This window comes from Alternaria viburni, assembly GCF_023758015.1.
Source record: "Alternaria viburni strain BMP 2772 chromosome Unknown scaffold_26, whole genome shotgun sequence".
In the NCBI taxonomy this organism is placed as follows: Eukaryota; Fungi; Ascomycota; class Dothideomycetes; order Pleosporales; family Pleosporaceae; genus Alternaria; species Alternaria viburni.
In genome coordinates, this window is record NW_026055795.1 from 58,375 (window position 1) to 78,544 (window position 20,170).

General features: G+C 52.5%; 9 protein-coding genes across 9 annotated transcripts; 5 read left to right on the plus strand and 4 right to left on the minus strand.

Annotated features, from left to right (window-relative positions):
• Positions 1-132: 132 nt before the first annotated feature.
• On the minus strand, positions 133-1,781 carry J4E79_009620 (uncharacterized protein; the record flags this gene model as incomplete). Its single annotated transcript, XM_049358464.1, has 2 exons — positions 133-695; positions 746-1,781. 2 exons carry the CDS (start codon positions 1,779-1,781, stop codon positions 133-135), a joined length of 1,599 nt encoding a protein of 532 aa, XP_049206934.1.
• A 510-nt stretch (positions 1,782-2,291) lies between these two features.
• J4E79_009621 (uncharacterized protein) lies at positions 2,292-3,423 on the minus strand (the record flags this gene model as incomplete). The annotated part of the gene is made up of 3 exons (XM_049358465.1): positions 2,292-2,529; positions 2,578-3,194; positions 3,244-3,423. The coding sequence occupies 3 exons, from the start codon at positions 3,421-3,423 to the stop codon at positions 2,292-2,294; spliced, it is 1,035 nt and encodes a 344-aa protein (XP_049206935.1).
• Positions 3,424-4,222: 799 nt separating this feature from the next.
• Positions 4,223-6,238, plus strand: J4E79_009622 (uncharacterized protein; the record flags this gene model as incomplete). Its single annotated transcript, XM_049358466.1, has 1 exon — positions 4,223-6,238. One exon carries the CDS (start codon positions 4,223-4,225, stop codon positions 6,236-6,238), a length of 2,016 nt encoding a protein of 671 aa, XP_049206936.1.
• Positions 6,239-7,734: 1,496 nt separating this feature from the next.
• On the plus strand, positions 7,735-9,433 carry J4E79_009623 (uncharacterized protein; the record flags this gene model as incomplete). The annotated part of the gene is made up of 3 exons (XM_049358467.1): positions 7,735-7,873; positions 7,924-8,317; positions 8,368-9,433. 3 exons carry the CDS (start codon positions 7,735-7,737, stop codon positions 9,431-9,433), a joined length of 1,599 nt encoding a protein of 532 aa, XP_049206937.1.
• Positions 9,434-9,788: 355 nt separating this feature from the next.
• Positions 9,789-10,679, plus strand: J4E79_009624 (uncharacterized protein; the record flags this gene model as incomplete). Its single annotated transcript, XM_049358468.1, has 3 exons — positions 9,789-10,268; positions 10,321-10,463; positions 10,517-10,679. The coding sequence occupies 3 exons, from the start codon at positions 9,789-9,791 to the stop codon at positions 10,677-10,679; spliced, it is 786 nt and encodes a 261-aa protein (XP_049206938.1).
• A 155-nt stretch (positions 10,680-10,834) lies between these two features.
• On the minus strand, positions 10,835-12,158 carry J4E79_009625 (uncharacterized protein; the record flags this gene model as incomplete). Its single annotated transcript, XM_049358469.1, has 3 exons — positions 10,835-11,236; positions 11,302-11,543; positions 11,591-12,158. The coding sequence occupies 3 exons, from the start codon at positions 12,156-12,158 to the stop codon at positions 10,835-10,837; spliced, it is 1,212 nt and encodes a 403-aa protein (XP_049206939.1).
• Positions 12,159-12,888: 730 nt separating this feature from the next.
• Positions 12,889-14,756, plus strand: J4E79_009626 (uncharacterized protein; the record flags this gene model as incomplete). The annotated part of the gene is made up of 3 exons (XM_049358470.1): positions 12,889-13,432; positions 13,458-13,541; positions 13,654-14,756. The coding sequence occupies 3 exons, from the start codon at positions 12,889-12,891 to the stop codon at positions 14,754-14,756; spliced, it is 1,731 nt and encodes a 576-aa protein (XP_049206940.1).
• Positions 14,757-15,981: 1,225 nt separating this feature from the next.
• Positions 15,982-17,765, plus strand: J4E79_009627 (uncharacterized protein; the record flags this gene model as incomplete). Its single annotated transcript, XM_049358471.1, has 5 exons — positions 15,982-16,095; positions 16,190-16,262; positions 16,337-16,626; positions 16,684-17,066; positions 17,117-17,765. The coding sequence occupies 5 exons, from the start codon at positions 15,982-15,984 to the stop codon at positions 17,763-17,765; spliced, it is 1,509 nt and encodes a 502-aa protein (XP_049206941.1).
• A 588-nt stretch (positions 17,766-18,353) lies between these two features.
• Positions 18,354-19,415, minus strand: J4E79_009628 (uncharacterized protein; the record flags this gene model as incomplete). The annotated part of the gene is made up of 1 exon (XM_049358472.1): positions 18,354-19,415. One exon carries the CDS (start codon positions 19,413-19,415, stop codon positions 18,354-18,356), a length of 1,062 nt encoding a protein of 353 aa, XP_049206942.1.
• Positions 19,416-20,170: the final 755 nt, after the last annotated feature.

Here is a 20,170-nt window from a genome sequence, read left to right on the forward strand (position 1 = left end):
TATTAGCATTGCAAACAGAGTATTGTAATAAGGTGTTGATTAGAGTACTGCACTGGTGACATGATGCATGCCTGGATTGCGGTGGAAGTAGTGAGATAAGTCATCCTCAGACGGGACAATGACCTTGTAAAGCTACCGAAATTCGGCATAAGCGAAATGCGCCGGAGTCAGTACAGGCTGCAGTTCGCCATACGAATACAGCCCCATCATCATGCCAGTGAAAGGCTGCCCAATGTCTGGGTTACGCGTCATGATCTGGGTATCAATCTCGCCCAGCCATGTCCATTCAGCGCTCTGCTGTGCCCCATGGCCGACTTCCCGATAGCCAAACCGGTAGGACGTAGCCGTACTCTCGATGGTGAGTTTTACCTCACCCTTGTCTGAGATGGGTCGCTCCACAATTTCCATGTCCGGACGGGTAAGTCGAATGACTCGTTGAGGCTGACTGTTGCGATCTGCAAAAGCAATGCCAATGCTAGAATAGCAAGTGTGATTCCAGTACAATACAGTTCCAGCCTCGACGCGTGGCACGTTCGGTTGGAAATCCAGTTGGGTCTCCCACGTCACCGGCCAATGTCTTTGTTTTCGCAGGAATAGCGTTGGACATGCGGGCATCGAGAGGGTGTATGGACCGCCATTTAGGGTAAGAGAATCGTGTCGCGTTGTCATGGAGTAGTCCTTCTTCACGGGCGTATCTACAGGCGTGTTATGTTCGTACCGTATGTTGGCTTTCTGGATTGCTTACTCTTCCTGTACCAGCCAAGGCCGAGCCTGACCCCGCTGAAATCGTCCCTCCAAGCCTTGTCGTCGTCAACAGTGGACTCTTTCGGCCCGTTCATCTGCAGTGTGACCGGTTTCCCTTCGTTGAAGATTGGCCAGTCATTTTTCCAGCGAATTGGGAGTAACATTGACTCGCGTCCGAAAACCGAAGTTCGCCATTCGTCATCTTCCTTCCTCGGTCGCACGCCTAGACACATGGCCCACCATTGGCCTTGGGTATCCTCAACAATATCGCAATGACCAGTATTTTGGATCTCGTCATCTGTTGTGTTGCGCCAAAGCGGGTTGTGCGGTGCTTGCTCCCAAGGTCCGAAGGGGCTTTCCCGACTCCGGCTCACATATTCGCAGTGCCCAGACTCTGTGCCTCCTTCCGCCGTGAAGAGATAGTAGTAGCCGTTCAACTTGAAAAGATGCGACCCCTCTGATATACCAGACTCCGACTCCCGAACCATCTTAGGCGTAGACTTCAAAGTGCCAGTTTCCAGATCGACAGTAGATATGTGTATCGCAAAGTCTTTCAATTTGCCCCCAGGAGTCCGATCAAGCTTTCTGTAGGTAGAAGACAAGTAAACCTGGCCATCGTCGTCCCAGAACAGGTCGAAGTCGAAGCCAATCTGGTCGAAGTATACAGGCTCAGACCACGTACTGTCGTTCCAGATGTTGGTGGTTTTGACGTAGAAGCCTCGGGGCCATACGCGATCGTCGTTTTGCGGTCTGTATCGGTCGAAAGAGTTGGTAATGATGTAGAATGTGCCCTTGTGATAACGAATGGTTGTTGCCCAGATACCGCCTCCCGGCTCAGGAGTCTTGATATCCAGTTGTGACTTGCGAGTGAGCGCATGGCCGATTAGCTTCCATTTGATAAGGTCTTTACTGTGATATATGGGCGCGCCAGGAAAGTATTCGAAGGACGAGGTGACACAAAAGTAGTCGCTACCCACGCGAATGACGGACGGGTCTGGGTTGAAGCCAGGGAGAACTGGGTTGGTGAAAGCAGCCATGGCGAAAGTCGCTAATTGAATTTTGGTTTTGGGAGATTCAACGTGGGATGAGGCTCAAAGGCTTGAGTATATAGGCCAATTGCGCCGCGGCTGCCATCTTCCGCTGTGAGCCGCATGCCGCGTCTGCGGATGAGGCTGAGACCATTTTGACGGCCGACGAGTGGGAGCCCAATCGCGTAAAAGTACGGTCACGCGTTTTTCCTCGAATCACAATATGTGTGGATGTATCTCGTGATGTTCCAGGCCTTCCGAGGAGCTATCGTGAGAGAAACACGGGGGAGATGGAGGATTGAGGGGTAAGGCTTGGCGGGTCAAAGCGCTCCTTCACGGGCAAATCTCGGGCTTCTCAACAAAACAACACGCCCGTTTCGCGACACACGCGGCAGCCAGCACTGCCTCTGCACTTATCCAAACACATCATGTTCGCACGGAAGCGAGTGTGCCGAAAATGCGCTTTGTGATCGCGATACAGTGGGTAGCGCTTACATTGCCAGGCGCGCTTACATCTACTTAGGTATACGTAACTGCCATGCCACCAGGAAGCTCCGTCAGCCAGTCACCACTCACTCCGACATCCTCAACGGCCTGTTGTGGTTTCTTGCACTTCATCGAGTCTTGCGCAGACTGAATCTTCAACACCTGACAGTTGGCGTTCGCACACTTGCCGCTTGGCAAAGCATCCATGGCTTTCTGGAGCGAGTCGTCTTTCCAGCCAAAGAGGTAGTCACCATGCTGTCCGTAACCCGTACTGTCTCTCGTCAGTCATTGTCAAAGAAGCAGAAAGAGGAGCGCTCACCCATCGCCAAAGCTGTAAACGAACGGCTGCTTGTTGTTGCCGTACCATGCGTTGTTCTTGTACCGGCCGGTGTCCCACATAATCTCGTACATCACCTGCGGGATAGCCACCGGGTGCGTACTGGGACAGTTTGGAGTGCCTAGACCTCCGCCGTTGGAGTATGCGACGTGGCTCTTGTGGTCTGGCGAATCGAGGTTCTTCCCATCCCAGCAAGACGGAAAGATGACAGTCGCTCTGATGCCACCAGGACAGTACTTGTTGGGCAGTTCTGCGGTGTCTTTCGCGTCACAGGGCGCGAAGCCTTCCCCGTTTTGCAAGCATCGATGGCAGATGCTTGCGCGATTAGGCTTCTTGGCCATGGGGTCACCCGCAATCATGCGGAACCCAGGCTTGAAGGCCGTCATCTTGTTGTTCTTCGCGGAATACGGCATGTAGTACACCGTCATGCCACCGTCTTGCTGGAGCCCTACGTTGGCGAACTGGGGCACACGTTGGAATGTGCCATTCTCGGGCGATTTGAAGTAGAGCGAGGCAGTCCAGTAGTTGCTGAAGTCCTCACTGTATGTGCAAGACGTACAAGTCGAACGTGTCGGAGGATCAAAGACACCAGGCTCCATCTATGGTCTGTCAGTGGACGTGTCGCGCATGGGTCGGGTGGGTTATTACGGTAAGGTTGAAGGAGTTTCCTCCGATAATCTGATGCGTGTGTGGTGAGGGTCGCTGGCCGGGGTTCACCAACGGATCGGCTCTCTCAACGGTGAGCTGCGAGCAGACGAAGCGCAGCATGTTCTGCGCAGAGACGCATTGCGTCAAAAGCGCGCTGGCGAAGACGGTGGACCAAATCATGACGACGATGGTATGACTAGCTACTGGTGAGTTGCGAAAGCCATCAGGTCGAAGTTACGAGGCTTCTTAAGCCAAGGAGTTCTCATGACGTCCATCCAAAGTGGAGGTTTGCTATCAGTGAGTATATTACGGTGTGACGGCAGTAGTACTTCTCCTCTCATTCATACCAATAACAGCGCGATAGATTTCCCAGTCGTACATCTTGTGACGTTCATTTCACAACAAAGCTGTGGCGATTGCTCGACTCGATCATTTGGATGAAGTAGTTAATTAACACAAGTTACCGGCAGTTGCAGCTACAATACCGAAGGCAAATCACAACAAGCTTTCGCTCCCGAGACTGCCGACAGGGATGTTGCAGTACAAGATCGGTCATCGTACAGGTCTGATATAGATTGCTGCAGCCATCGGCATGTCTGAAGCATGGGGGAACAAGTCCAGGGCAAGATAATCCGGTAGAAAATCTCGGGAGTTGGTAACGCGAGTGGAAGCCGTACGGCAGCGGCCTCTATCTTCGCTCTCTCATCCTTCCAACTGATGCCATGGACTTCAAGGTACGAAGAGAGATGAGGTTGTCAAAGCATCGTGTTGCTTTCGGCGGTTTTGCTGCAGTCCGGCTGCGACTGCCCCATTGGGCGGTTTGCGGGGGTGAACCGAGGATGTCTGCGATATCCGAGCGCCAATACATCTACACCATGAAGCTGGGCACCATGTGCGTCGGGGAAGTATCGTCTCTTCTCTGGAGACAGGCACTTTTATCCGTCTCTACTTCGATTGCGTAACTGCTTTGCATGCCAGCATGACGCAACAGCCGCCTCGGGCTTCCTCCTCAACATCAGGCTTCTTCCAAGCCCTTCCGGTACTTCCGCCACAATTTACCAGTCCGACTTCGCTACCAGATACTTTCCGTAGTTCGTATTCGAATGCGACACAAGCTTCCGATGACAAGGTTATCGCGCGAATATTGGATCTCTACCTGCCACAGGATGCAACGGAGGCTACCAAGCGTGTCCATCATCTAGCACGTCTGTCACTTAATCCATCTATTTTGAAGTACGCCACAGATGCGGAGACCAACCATCCGGTACTGCGTCCGCTTTCTACCTTCGGTACGGAAAACAAGAACGATCCCTTGTGGACGACAACAGGATGGCAGAAGCTAAAGGAGATTGGCTATCGTGAAGGTGTCGTCTCGGTAGCTTACGACAAGTCTTATCGCCGCTTCAATAGACGCGTGGGACAGTTTGTTGGGGGCCATGTATGGGGCCCGACTGGTACCATGACCGCATGCCCTCAAAGCATGACCGATGGCGCCGCGACATTGTTGGACAGACACAAGAACGACGAAGATGGCGATCAGCCGGGTCGAGGCGAAGTGCTACGGGAAGCGTATCGGCGAGTGTGTAGTCGCGACCCTGATGCGGCTTGGACAAGCGGACAATGGATGACTGAGCGATCTGGCGGAAGCGATGTATCTGGCACGGAGACACTTGCTCGACGCATGACACCGGAGGAGCTGGATGAAGATGCAAATCGAGGAAGAGATCGCGATGCAGTTGGTATGCAACTGGGCCCCTGGAAGATACGTGGCTTCAAATGGTTCAGCAGCGCAACGGACTCGGAGATGGCTGTACTCCTTGCGCGAACGGACAAAGGCGGGCTGTCTGCCTTCTACATGCCCATGCGACGACGCGTGGGCGGGCAGTCACTGGGAAGTCATGCCCTGGACGAAGAAGTACCGCCTGCGACCGAACTCAACGGCGTTCGCATCCAGCGTCTGAAGAACAAACTCGGAACGAAGTCACTACCAACTGCGGAGCTCGAGCTCAACGGCGCACGCGGTTGGCTCATTGGCAAGGAAGGTCAGGGCGTGAAAGAGATTTCCGCCATTCTCAACATCACGCGGTTATACACCGCAGCTGGCAGTGTAGGGAGTTGGGCGCGTGGTCTGGCGATATCCCGTGCATACAGCAAAGTACGCAAAGTGCGTGGCGGACTACTCCAGGACAACGCAGCGCATCTCGCATGGATGGCCGAAGAAACAGTCAAGTACTGGGCCAGTGCGCACTTCACCTATCTCGGTGTTGCTCTACAGGGCGCTTTGGAACAAGATTGGCACGAGATGGTCGCGAATACAAAAGCCGTGCATTTGATCCCGAGCGACAAAACCACGGTAGCGGCTTTACTGAGATTGTTGCTGCCCGTAATGAAAGCTCAAGTCAGCGTCGCATCCGTTGATGGCTTGCGACAGTGCATGGAGTGCCTTGGTGGTGTTGGGTACTGCGAGAACAACGAAGACGGCGGGCTGATGAACATCGCGAAAATTTATCGCGACAACCTCGTCAATCCGATATGGGAAGGCACTGTTAGCGTCATGGCAGAAGATGTCGTTCGGGTACTCACCGATAAGCGAATGGGCGGCGGCGATGTCATGAAGAACATCTTCACACCGTGGGTCAGGGACGTGCTCGGTCGATGTGCTCCCATCTTCCAAGATCAGGTCTCGATTGTCGAAGAGAGACTTCAGGCGCTCAACGACGTTGTCCATAATGCACAGAAAGAAGAGCTGCTATACCGTGGACAGGAAATCTTGCAACATCTCGAGGCCATCGCCAGCAGCGTCGCGCTGATGTACGATGCGCAAGCAAATCCAGACCCTGTTGCACAAGAGATCGCAGCACGATGGATCTACCTGAAGGCGCTATCGCCACAAACGCATCCGCGCTCTCAGGATTGGAAAGAGCTGTCGAGTATGGACAAGCGCATCTTCCTTGGAACAACGGAAGCAGCCGTCGGTGTTTCAGCAAAGCTCTGAGGCAAGTGTGGTTGCGAGGGATGCGATTGGTTGCGCAACAAAGCCCTGGAAACGTTTAGCTACTATTGGTAGGATGCTAAAACAAAACCGCGCTTCAAGAAGACCGCAGAGTCAATTCATCCAATGCTTCATCTTGTGAAACTATTGAAGCGTGGTTACTTTTGCTGTCAGCTATTGGTGTACCAGATGTTGCGGCACAACTTGCCTGCGAGGTCGAACTTGAGGCGAGGCGAGACCTCTATAATCACGACTTGCCGTCGAGCTTCAAGTGCCGCATCATACTGGCGCATCTATCTTCATGTTTTCTCAGACATGCATTAAACACACTCCGAAGATATGATCGTACCTTTTTCTCGTATGCCCTGCAGTACCGTAGATACCAGATTCGCAGGATGCGGCTGTGCCCAGGTGCGCTCGAAACGGCACTTCCGCGACGCACTCGGCACGTCCCGCACTCTGCAAAACGAAACATCCCCGCCAAGTCTTCCGCAATAGTCCACCTCCAAGGTTCAAACCAGACAGCTGTTGTTCGAGTAGCCCTAATAACTTTGACAATATGTTTTGCCTAGTGGCGTCCCCGTAAAGCGGGAGTCCGTCAGCGCGCATCCCCACATTCTCCGGTGGTGCCAGGATGCGACCTCCCGAATGGGCGCCCGCCGCCATCAGCACGATGGGTCTCCACTTCCAATGCCGAGAACAGTAAAGCTTCGTGATTACTATGCAACCTTGCAGGCAATTTTGATGAGATGCTGGAAAGGCGGGTACTTTCAGCAATGCGCCGAAAGACCTACAACGTCGAGTTGCGCCTGCTGGGTCGAAGAGAAACAAAGCACACGCTAGAGCGGATGCAAAACAAACTGCGTCTGAGAGGAAGACTACTCCAAGTCATTGCAACAGTATGCTATGGTTCGGCTGAAGACAGGGTAAAATGCGCCATGCACAAGCTTATTGATAAAGTTTTCGGGACGTCAGCCTTGTACCTCGCATCATGCAGGTGGTGGGACAGGATTGGCGGGTCAAGCAACTGCACGACAAGCAACTTTCCCTTCCTCGCAGACCCAGCGCATGAACTTTGTAGCTCGAAAAGCATATGCAGTCCCTGTATCAACCAGCCAGCGGTTCCCCAATGATCGTTTAGCAAGGATATGTGAATGCGCTACAGAAGTGCGAACAGGTCCAATAAGCGTTTTGAAGGCACGAATGTCGCTGGGTTTCACGACACCATCATTCGCTACTGTAGCCAGATATTGCGTTAGCTGACACCCACTAGTTCGATACAGGGATCAACGGTGACTGCTGATCGTCGCAGCAAATGGTGTCTCACTACATGGCACTGCGAGCCGAGTGATGCATCATCCGCGGGAAACTAGAGATCCATGAACCGTGGAGCGCAACATTGCCGAGTATGGAGGGGGCGTATAAGTTGACAGGCTCGCCGCGCGTTCGTGCTAAAAGGATTAAGACACGGAAGATAGATCGCGACGAACGACTTCAAGATGGCGACTAACCACAGCGATGTTGAACTCATCCCTGGTACGGAGATTATCAACGAGGATAGCTCCGCGCAGACAACGCTCATACCCACGCCGTCTTCTGATCCTCGCGACCCTTTGAACTGGACCCGGAAATGGAAGCGTATGTTAACCCTTCGTCCACGCTTGAGCCTTCGCTGACAGCTATCACAGTCATGGTGATGGCCTCGCAATGGCTCTTCACCTGGATCTCCGTTACCGGCGCACTATCCATTGCGCCGATGTTCCCTCTTCTGGGCGCCCAGTTCCATCTCAACAATAATCAGCTGGCTATGCTGACTGGCATCACCGTCATCACACTCGGTTTCGCCAACTTCATCATCGTGCCGCTTTCCAACATCTTCGGTCGACGCGCTATCAGCTTGACCTTTTCCGTGTTCATTCTTTTGTCATGCGTATGGCAGGCGATGGCGACCAGTCATAGTAGTCTGCTGGCGGCGCGTGCTGTCAACGGTCTGGCCTGTGCGACGAGCGAGAGTATCCCTGTGCAGATGATCGCCGATGTCTTCTATCAGCACGAGAGGGGTCTCTGGACGGGTGTATACTTGTAAGTGATGCTTCGTCGCGTGGTCGAACCTCTTCTGACGTATTTTGCAGTACCGGCTACTTCATGGGAGCTTTCCTGGGTCCGATCATGGCTGGTTCCATGGCAGCTCATTACGGCTGGCAGTCGTTCTTCTGGCTAGAGACCGCATTGTCTGGTGTTTCGGTCATTCTGATCGCACTCACCTTCCCTGAGACCAAGTACCATCGCGGCAACACAACGGTCATCCAAACCACTAGCAGTAACGCCAGCAACGAGGACCAGACCAAGCTCGAGAAACAAGCAACGGAGGCTGGTATTCAAGACTCAGAGCGGAGCTCACTCGAGCAGCCCATCACTGTACAAGGACGCCCATCTCGCGCGCAGTTTATGCCGTTCATGAAGCCAGATGCGAGGTGGAAGATGTTTGTTGTACGCGATACCTGGACGCCCATCAAGGTCTTCTTCAACCCGATCATCTTGTGGGCAGGTCTGATGCTTGCTGGCCCAGCCGATATCCTCCTCTTCTTCAATCTCACCGAGTCGCCTGTTCTTGCTGCACCTCCTTATCTCTTCAGGCCAGATCAGGTCGGATACACAAACTTCGCATTCGCAATTGGCGCCTTGTTCGGGCTGGCAACAGCAGGTCCATACTCCGACTGGGTATCTGCCCGCGCAGCACGTAAAAATGGTGGCGTGCGCGAAGCCGAGATGCGTCTTCCGGCGTTGTTCATCTACGTGGTCATCATGATGCTTTCCATAATCCTCGGCGGTGTTGCATACCAGCAGCAGTGGGCGTGGGGTCATATCGTAGTTTGGGGCTACGGGCTAGCTGGTCTCAGCGTCACCACAGTACCCACCATCGCTATCGCCTACGCGATCGACTGCTACAAGCCCATCTCCGGAGAGATCATGGTCGTCGCTACAGTCTGTAAGAACTTCATCGGGTTCTCGTACAGTTACTGGGTTTTCGACCTTGCGCACGTGAGCAAGAATGGGTGGATTACCCCCGCCATGGTCATTTTCGCTTGCGCAATGGGGCCTGCGCTGTTTGTGTTCCCGTTGTACTTCGGGTTGGGCAAGAGGATTCGGCGTTGGACGAAGGACAGTGATGTTCACCGCATGGAAGAAGTGATCTAGATGGTCAGTGGCAGTGCGTTGACACGTTGATGCGTGGGGAGAAGCTCCGTTTGCATGGCTTTTGGAAGGCATGGTCGTGTGCCATGGCTGTCATAATAGGTCACAATATACCCATTTCCTATGTTGAACCTGACTTCCTTTCCCTCCGCAGTCTGCTGTGCAATGAGATGTCGATGATAGAGCCAAGGTGACGCCGAAGAGGACGCGTTCAAGAGGGCACCGCCAAAAGTGGGTCTCGTCTTCGCGCTAACCGTTGACGTCATCCCAAGTTTTCCACCAGCGGGCAACGCCAATAGCGTATGATTCATCAATCAACCCGCATCCATACATCAATTAATATCACCCGCAATCCAACATGTCCATTTCCACTCTCCAAGACAAAGTCGCAATAGTGACCGGCTGCAGCTCCGGTATCGGCCTAGCAACAACGCGTCTCTTCCTTGAGCGAGGCGCCTCGGTTTTCGGCATAGACATTGGCGCACAGCCGCAGAAGCTCGCGGAAGACTATTCGACATTCACATTCTACCAGACTGATCTCACCGAATCTCAAGCTGCGGAACATGCAGTGGCGAAGTGCGTTGGCAAGCACAACCGCATTGATGTGTTGGTCAACTGCGCGGGCGTGAGCGATGGCTGGAGTAGTGCGGACACGATTCACGAGGAAGAGTGGGAGAGGGTGATGTCGATCAACTTGACAGTACCTATTCGCATGATGAAGGCGGTTCTTCCGGCGATGAAGGAGCAGAAAGGTGGTGCCATTGTCAACGTGGGTAGCAAAGCGGGGACTTCGGGGGCGAGTGCGGGAATCGCGTATACTGCTAGCAAACACGGTCTGGTAAGAAACAATCTTCCTTAAGCAATAGCGGTTTTATGCTGACAGTTGATAGGTCGGTGCAACGAAGAATGTGGCTTGGCGCTTCCACAAGGAAGGCATCCGGTGCAATGGTGTGCTGCCCGGCGGTGTTGCGACCAACATCGCTTCTTCAGTCCAGATGGAGCACTTCGATTCCGCTGGCTTCAACGCGTTCTTGTAAGTTCTGATGGGTTTCACCTGCACGTTTCGGCCTTTACTTACTCATACAGTCCCATCGTGCAAATGCACGTATCGAAAGACAGTGAGGGTACACCGGTTCCCTACATCGGGGTAGACAACGTCGCCCGTGGCATTGCTTTCCTCGCTTCAGAAGAGTCGACTATGATCAACGGCGCGATGATACCGATCGATAATGCCTGGTCTACCATATAGCATAGCATCGCTTCGGTAAAGAAATAGCAACATTAGGAGCACATACATTACTTCGATGGCGACTCGTGTACCCATGGGCACGGCTATCTATCGTGGAAAAAAACGACGTGTTCAGATTCGTTTCTTACAGTGATAGGCGTAGACGAGTCTGCTACTCAGGTTGCCTTTGGTAGATGGCTGCCCCAAGGGAAAGCCTCGGGCATAGCCTTCCACGTCTTCAAATCGTCATAATTCCGCGTCGTGCTCTTATTCTGCAGTATCTTTTGCACAAAAGGCAAGATATCCGCGTATCCACTCATATCGCAGTGTCCACCAGACGGTATGCTCATACCCAGCTTCTCGCCCACGCCTAACCAATTGTATACGACCTTAGCCGCAGGAAAGGTCACTTGGGCGGTGCCTTTGGAGTCCGTGAATTGATCGTTTACGTTCTGGGAGAGGATGACTGCGCGTGGGGCTATGGCTGCAACGATCGTGTGGGCGTCGTAAGGGAGCTGGGAGGATTTGCCGACGAACTGCGAGATGCCAGAAGATGTCCACCATCCTGCTCCAGATTTCTGGACAATCATCAGTGCGTACATCTCAAACGATTGTGAAGTCTTCAATGAGACCTAGTGCTTACAGCATTCTCCAGATTCTCCCCCTGCCCACTCAGGCTGTATCGGTAGGGCCCCGCCCCCTGAACGCCAGAACACATTGGCATAGTGACGGCGATGCGCTTGTCAAATAGCCCAGCAGCCAGAGCGGCTTTGCCCAGACGAGAGCAACCGGTGACGCCGGATTTGGTTGCATCGATCTCTGGAACCTTAAGTTCGATGCCGTCAAGAACGCGATGAAAGCCCCATGCCCATGCAGTCAGTACCCCTGTTGACTGTAAGCGTGCATTGCAGTAGGCAAGAAGGTCTACTTACCGATGTCTCTACCACTATACAGCGTCCAAAACGAGCCAGATTTACTGTTACTGTCTGCGGCGACTTTGGTATAATCGAATGTGACTACCGCTATCCCCGCGTTTACATAGCTCTTAGTGTCCATCCCGCCGATCGAGATGACCACTGGGAACGGTCCGCCTCCACTCGGCAAGTTCAAAGAAGCTGCAATGTTAGCGGTCCTCCCTCCTGTGGTGACAGTCACAGCCAAGGTGTTGCCATTTCGAGTTGCGGAGACAGTCTCTTGCGAGTGATCAGGGTAGTACCCGTATTGGTATTCCTGGAGGAGCTTGAGGATCTCGGGTTGGCGGCATTGGTTCCATTCGTCTTTGCTTTGGACACGGGTCTTGCCGTCGAGATACAGAAACGGATCTGGCATCGTCTTTACGGAAGGAAATGCCGCCGCTTTGGGCATGGGATTCGGTGTTGCTGGACATGTCACATTCATCTGGCGAGGAACGATTTCCCCAAGGCGCTCGGGGTTGTGTCCCAGCGGTGTGCCACCACTGGTGACAACCAAGGTAAATATCGCAAATGAAATGGTGCGCATTGTATTGGCTGGTGTCGAGACGATGAGATAGAATGATACAAGTTGTCAACCAGCAAGAAGGTGAAGCTACCAAAGGAAGTTGGAACTGTTATGTGTCCTCCCGGACGAAGGGCTACATGTCGAACTGGTGTAAGTCAGTATCATGTGGTCAACCTACTGCGCGTAGGTAATATAAAACGCCAAGTCCTATATCTGTTTTCGATTATCTTCGTGCATGGTGAAAAGGTCAGACGCCGTGATGCTACCTAGGTATGAAGCTCCTTGTGGGGCTGTCATATAGCCATATCGACGGGTAAAGGGTCGATCCACACATCGCAGCAGTGGGCGAAGCATTGCACATGAGATAACGCGAGATGCGCGCATTCGGAAGTATTCATGCCGAGGCGATGGGGATGAATGTGCTCGTTGAGGTGACTACCTAGGTACCAATGTTGTAGTCGTTGCCGTGCCCAGGTGCCAATCCTACCCTCGCACGTGACAACGCGACAACATTTTGAGACGCTCACACAGACTGAGCTGCAGAGTAGTACCGCCGTTTATTAGGGCTCCATGTATCAGGCCCCTTTGATGACCATCAGAATCGATTTGGAGTAAGTGAGTTGTGAGGTTACATCGGCGATCATGATGAGCTGGGGGTCCAAGCTCCTCTCAGTGCGGGGAGCGACATGTCGCACATCTAGGCATCCTCACGTCAAACTCTATCATGTAGTTCTCCCAGTTCAACGCCGAAATGGTGCCGCTGTCGTCCTTCCTGCTAGTCGCTTTGGCCAGCGCCAAATGCTTCGAACCTACCATTGCGCATCCGCCGCCTCGGTACAATGCTGGCGATCCTCTGCTTCAAGACGCGTTCGAGTCCATCACCACGGCACTCACGGCAGCCGTCGCAGCGCCGGAGTTCGACCGAACCTCCTTCTCTCTAGAGATAACTTCGTCGAAGGACACGTTATGGTCGCAACATCATACGGCACGCGAACGTAATGCATCGCGCCCAGATATCCCCGAAGTCAACGGCGACGCGCTGTACCGCATCGCTAGCATCACCAAGACCTTCACCGTACTCGGTATACTGTATCAGCATGCAGCGGGCAACTTGAGCTTGGACGCTACAGTGAATACATACCTCAAGGAATTAGGAGACAAGTCGAACGGCGGCATTCCATGGAAAGACATCACATTGCGCAGTCTGGCTAGCCAACTGAGCGGCCTTCCCCGCGAATGTAAGATGCCTTCTGGAAAGAAGCAGAATCTGTTCGCAGTGTGCCACACAGAAGAAGGTGCGCGTGCTAATTTCCTTAATAGGGGCTCAAGGTGATCTGATCAATAACAACTACCCTGAGTTGGATCGAAGCTCACTGGGTCTGCCTCCTGATGTGTCACGGGAAGGTTTGCCAAATTGTGACGAGTATTCACCAAATTATGAGAGACCCTGCACAGCGAAAGGTTCGCATCTCACTAATTGAGCGAGCGAGAAGAGTGTTAATCTGATTGTGCTTAGATATGTTTCGACAGCTCAAGGAGTTCGCACCGTTATTCGCGCCAAACCAAGAATCGTCTTATTCCAATGTCGCGTTCGAATTGCTTGGTCTCGTCCTCTCGCGGGTGACAAACCAGACCTACGAGACCTACATCGATGAAGCCATCTTCAAGCCCTTGAACATGTCTACCAGCACTCTCTCCAAGCCTGCCGATTCTGCTGGCGTCATTCCCGCTGGTCCACAATTCTGGGGTGTGGACGAAGGCATCCAAAATCCTACCGGCGGCATCTACAGCTCGTCGAGGGACCTGTCGAAATATCTCCGCTACGTCCTAACCCACTACAACGCCATCACCCACGCGATCAATTGGCTACATCCCGTCTCTTCTTCTCGCGGATTGAACTCCTTCTATGGCATGCCGTGGGAGATCTACCAAACAGACCGCATATTTGAGCAGTCGAAACGTACTGTACGCTTTGTAACTAAGAGTGGAGGGTTGCCGGGCTATACCTCCATCATCATAACAGTGCCTGAGTACGACTTGGGGATCACTATTCTAGTCGCGGGCCCTAACGCGATCTTGTCTAAGATCATGGACATTGTTCCCGTAAAGATAGTGCAAACAGCCGAAAAGCTTGCCATAAAGCAAATGCGTAATCGCTATGCGGGCACCTACAGCGCTTCAGATCCAGAAGTGAACTCTACAGCCACACTGAAAGCTGATTACCGCGGTCTTGTTGTTACAACCTTTGTTTCCAACGGGACGGTTGTCTTCGAAGCACCGATCACGGAAGACGTGACGACTACGCCTCGTTATGCGCAGCTTAGCCCAACGCTTCTCTATCGCAACGAAGAAGAACAGCAGGGGGAGGAATGGCGTGCATTGATCTTTGAGGAGCGCGCAGAAGGGCTGGGCTCCATTTGGGACGACTTCTGCGTGGAGGACTGGGAAATGTCTAGTTATGCCGGCATACCTTTGAACACAGCGGTGTTCTGGGATGAGCAAAAAGACGGTCATTTCGAAACACTAGAGCTACCGGCTTTCCGCGTGAATCTCACAAGAGTGGACCAGAAGAGGGGGTCGAATAGGAAGTATGGTCAACAAGAAACGATGGAGCTCTAAGGCCCCACATTGCAGACCGGCAGGACGGCTTGCGGTCATCCTCTCCACCGTGTGAATCATGGCCGAACGACGAATCTATAAGTCGCTGCAGCTAGTACAGATCACTTGAGCATATACCACATTCCCCTAGAATCGCTGCAGAACGAAGGATTCGCCAAAACTCGCCAATCTTTCTGTTCACGGCGCTTGCATCTGCCGTGTCCAAAGAACATTCGGTTCTATCACAGCGACCATGGGTGACTGACTAGCCTAGTGTTTCCGAGGTTTATTAAAGACCGTGCTAGACTGGATCTACATGCGGAGCTAAACTCTAAAACTCACATGCAGGGCCGAACCACGTTTTCGCAAAGACGATTGCCATTACTTGGGAGCAGTGGAATACCGTTCTTCACCGGGTTCATGTACCTCCGATGATCGACGCTGCTGGTGTTGGAACTGTTCGAGGGCTTTTCCACTAGCGAAGCCTTATAACTACATACACTAGGCAAGCCTTGTGGCAATTGGCAGAACGCCAGAATGATTGCCACGTCAAACGCCGATCAGGTTCGCATCATGTTCACCTCCTCGTGATGCCTAACAGGCCGACATTCAGTACTGTGAGAACATGGGTGCTCATACAGCTGCCGACCCCGATAATCTCGCTTGAGCGCGTCATACATCTCTTGGCACAATCTTCCTCACTTACAAACGTCATACCTCATAGACAAAGTATGTGAGTTTTCGACACGTTCAACGTGTGAAGCCAGCGAAGGTAAAGGCAAAACATCGGAGGGTTTGTCGCTCGTTGGGCTCAAGATCCACGTGGAACTCGCCGTAGCAGCGGCACAGCAACGAACTAAAGTCAGGGCACCGTCTAGCTCATAGACTGCCGATTGCGGCCGAGCACGTTTTGTGTGGCGCGCCTTGTGGAAGACACTCCGTGACGAGGATGGCAGCTGCACTACGTGGTGCTTGTAACATACTAACGGTGCTTTGATGTTCGGGAGGCTAGGATTTTGACGTCCATTGCCGCCTCTGCGTAACCTGTACCTGCCGTGTATAAGCCCCTGTTCTTATCCTGGTTCATATGGCTTTTTGTTTTACCCTGTTTGATCCGCAATCCGTCGCTTAACATAATTCTCCTTCCTCTTTTGTTTTCTCGCGCAGGGCTTCTCGTACGGCGTTGTCTCGATACGTACAGTCGGAAACAATCTGGGGTACAGCCTCGTTCTATGCGGGTTCCGACATGAAGTTCTTCTCCGCACTACTGTGCCTTGTCTTTGCGCCTGTGGCATTCGCGCAAAGTCAGAGCGGGAACGATGTGCTCGCGTCTGCGGTTAAGAATCTGCCTCCATGCGCGGTATGTAAACTATGTCGATATAGAAGACTCCATACTAATTTCAGTCATATAGTTAGATTGCACCCTCACAATAATCTCGTCATCAACATGCCAGCTCACAGACATCGACTGCATCAAAGGCAACGAGAAGCTTCTCGATGACTTGAGCAAATGTGTCTTGGCTAGCTGTAAGCCAAAGGAAGCACTGAGTAGGTCCTCTCTCATATTTACCCGTTGAACTTTCTGCTAATTGACCGTGAAGCGGCGAAGAGGTTTCTTACTGAGTTGATGGATGCGCCCATTCGCAACAAGACGGAACAAGGAACAGTCACTACAATAGTCTTTGGAGTACTATCCTTGGGCGCCTACATTCTACGCGTAATCGCACGCCTTCCCTGGTTCGGCGGAAACTGGGGCATTGACGACTGGGTTATGACTGCGGCCATCATACTCATTATCCCGCTCACGATATGCGCGTACCTGCTGAACCTTTTGGGGTTGGGTACGGATATGTGGATGGTGTCTTTCGAGAACATCACCAAGATTCTCGAGGTATGTGATGAGTTCTGCAAGTTCCAAGATCCTGCGCTAATAAATCTTCTATGATAGATCTTCTACTATACGGAGCTTCTCTACCTTGCGTCGATCGCATTGACCAAGATAGCAGTCTTGCTCTTCTACCTCCGCATCTTCCCTCACCAGGGACTCCGACGCGTCATCCACGTTACCATCGTAATCTGCATCATGTACATCATCGCATTCGTTACAGCAACAGCGCTGCAATGCATTCCGATACGCATTGCGTGGGAACACTGGGACGGCGAGCATCACGGAAAATGCATCAACCTCAACGCCGATGCCTGGGCTTCTGCCGCGGTCAACATCCTTCTTGATCTAGTTGTCATTGTTATACCTATGAGAGAGCTCAGCAAGCTTGCCATGACCCGCCGGCGCAAGTTCGGCATCATGTGCATGTTCCTCGGTGGAGGCTTGTAAGTCCAGTCCCCACACGTCAATCGTATACCTGCTAACACCTCCTCAGTGTCACCATCGTCAGCATCCTCCGCCTCAAATACATGATCCAGTTCGCGCAAACCACCAACGTAACCTGGGACTACCTACCCATCGGATACTGGTCCGCCATCGAAGCACACGTCGGTGCCATCGTCGCCTGCGCACCCGCTATCCGCCAACTACAACGCTCCATCCGCGAACGAATTTGGCCCAAAGAGAAGACACCAAGTCAATACTACTACGCAGAGAACTCAGGCAACAGCAGCAAGAAGAATAATGGCAGCAAAGACCTCAAGTCCCGCATCTGGCTACCAAAGACTGATCGCTCTCAACTGAGCACTCTGGGCCGGAGGAAGATGGACAAAGACGACTTCGTCCGTCTAGACGAATACGAGATGGGCGTTGGCATGGGCGGAAAAGAAGGCGTCCTCACAGACAGGAATTCGCCGGAAAACTCCTCGGAAGGGTCGCTGGATCGGTCGTTCAAGTCGAATGAGGATGTGCAACCGTTGGCCGATGTTGCGGCGCCGGCGCCGGTGGTTGGCTCCCCAATGGGAGGTATTATGGTGCAGTCCGAGTACAGTGTTGATCGGGGGAGCTCGCATCCGAGTTTGCAGGCTTTACCACCGATTCAGCATAAGAAGGAGAAGTCGTTGGATGCGAGGAGGTGGCTTTGAAGCGCGATGGTGTAGTAAAGCGACTTTCTACGATCTATGAACTTTGGCAGATACCCAATAATACATATTAATGCATCGAAGTACGACATTCAACCCCCAATATGCTATAGCCCTCGTACAATGTTGTCGCGCTTTGCGCAACCCTCAAAAGGCGCTCTACCAATACAGAAGCATCTTCAATCGGTCGCCACACCACAGCTCACCAACCCACAAACCCGCTGCACACCCAAACAGCCATCCCCACCTATCGAAAAGTTACAAATACCATACTCCTAGGCAATCAGAAAAGCCAAGCCCGCCAACCTCACAACAACAGCCAACGACTCAAGCCCCAGCGCAGCGGCCTGACGCGTGCCGGCACGCCTCGCCCACATGCCGCACCAACAACACCAGCCAGGAAAACAAGGCAGCTACGGCGGCTCTTGAATCGCGACATTGCGCCAGCGTAGGAAGTTAGGGTGGGGTGGGTCGCGAGACCCGCACCGGCTCGGTAGATCAGGCCCCACTGTGTGAGGCTAAGGAAGGTGCAGGGAGGGGGTTGGTGGCTCGGTGGAGGTTCGGGATGGCGGTGGACTTCTAAGAGCGCGATTATCTCCTTGGAAGTGCTGACCGTTCCAAATTGTTTCCCGTAGATTTTGCCGTTGTGTCGTTGTCATGGCTTGTCGCCTTGGCTTCATCCAGTATGTGCCCATCTTTCTTCCTCTGTTGCTCGTTCCAGATATAGAATGTAGACAGAACGAGGGCGCTGATAGGTATTGCAATCGCAAAGAATAGCCAGACACTGCGACTCGCTTCGTCAAACGGGACCTTTCCGGCGATGCCGTTGAAGAAGTTCATGCCAAAAAATGAAGACACGAAGGTGGCTGGGAGGAACGCCATGGTGATCCACGCTACGCCGCTCATTAGGCGACTATCTCTCTGAGTTGCTTTCGCAATCTCGAGGTTTTGTTGCAGAAGTTCCCGTTCTTCCTCCCTTCGAACATCTTCTAGTTCTTGAAGCTTCTCCTGTCTTTCCTGCTGCCTTTCTGCAATTACATCCTCGATGTGTTGGTGGACCTCCGCGGTAACTTCTCGCAAGCGATCTGGATGGTACTGCTCCATGTCTCGAGCCAGTGATGGCAATACCGACAGCAGTTTCCTGTAAATTCGCGGCCCTGAGATATCATCTACCCAGTTCGCAGCGTCTATGCCAAATACAATCCTACTTTCTAGGCTTGCTGTCCTAATCCTGCGACTGATGGTATTGAGTGACCGAAGCAAGCTGCTATGACGTTGATTCGAATTTAGGGAATCTTCCACCTCATTGATCGCTTCCATGAATCCCTTTGCCTCTTTCTCAACTCTTTTTACGTACAAGCTTACGTACATGCGAAGGAATTCAGTGAAAGCCTGGATAGGTGCTTTCTCTGCGTTTGGGTCGTCATAATCGAGATGTGTGTACGATCCGATGTGCATTTTGAAAATGTCAAGGCTATACTCTCCCAACTCGCACTCCTTGTCATAGGCGAGTACTGCCATCCAGTCTCCTTGGACGCCTTCTGTATCAACCTTCTTAAGCCAGAATTGCATGTATGGGACAGATTCGTCAGGTGTCTCGAAAAGTATGCCAAATTGGTCTTTGAAAAAGAGGCCCCCAGTGGTTGAGGTCATGTTCGCCCCGGATAACAAAGGTCGAATACGGCTGTTAATGTTTTGTGTGAGGAATCTCGATAATTTTGGCCTTTCAGATATTGTTATGCGTTTCGGGAGCGGCAACTCGAAAACGGTGATGCTCGTGCATGATACAGCCTGGGTTGAAGGTGCTGACGTTTTTTTGCTGAACTCTGTACCGAGTCCCAATACATTCAGGAAATCTTCAAGGTTGGACAAGCTCTTAAACCTGGTACTTTCAGACTTTTCCTGTACAAAGCGTAGATCCTGCAGGCTCAGAGTAAACACGCTCCTGCGAATCCCGAAATCTTTGACGTCAACGTCTAACAAAATTCTCTCGTCGATATCCGCATCCATAATAGTCACACAATACACCAAGAGAAGGCTGTGACGAGAAGGATAGAGTAAATGATGGCACAAGCCTGGACCACTCGAGAGCATATAACACTCCAGTTCAGCTGCCCAGAGCACCATATCCGTGCGCGCCTCCAAGATCTGGATGACAACAACTTCGTCCCGCAGGATTTTAGACCATGCACTGTCATCGAGAAACGCGCCAGGCGCTAAACTGTTGGCTACGAGCGATTCTGAGAACATCATGCAGGTCAGCAGCCCCCACAAGATGACCGTGCGATAAATAGGGGCCAGCCTTGTCGCCTAATAATCAAGAACCCCATCCCAATCGTATGATCGTGTACGTCGCAGGGCAGGTGGAAACCTCAGCCCTGTGCAATCGCCCGCGCAATTAGCTTTCC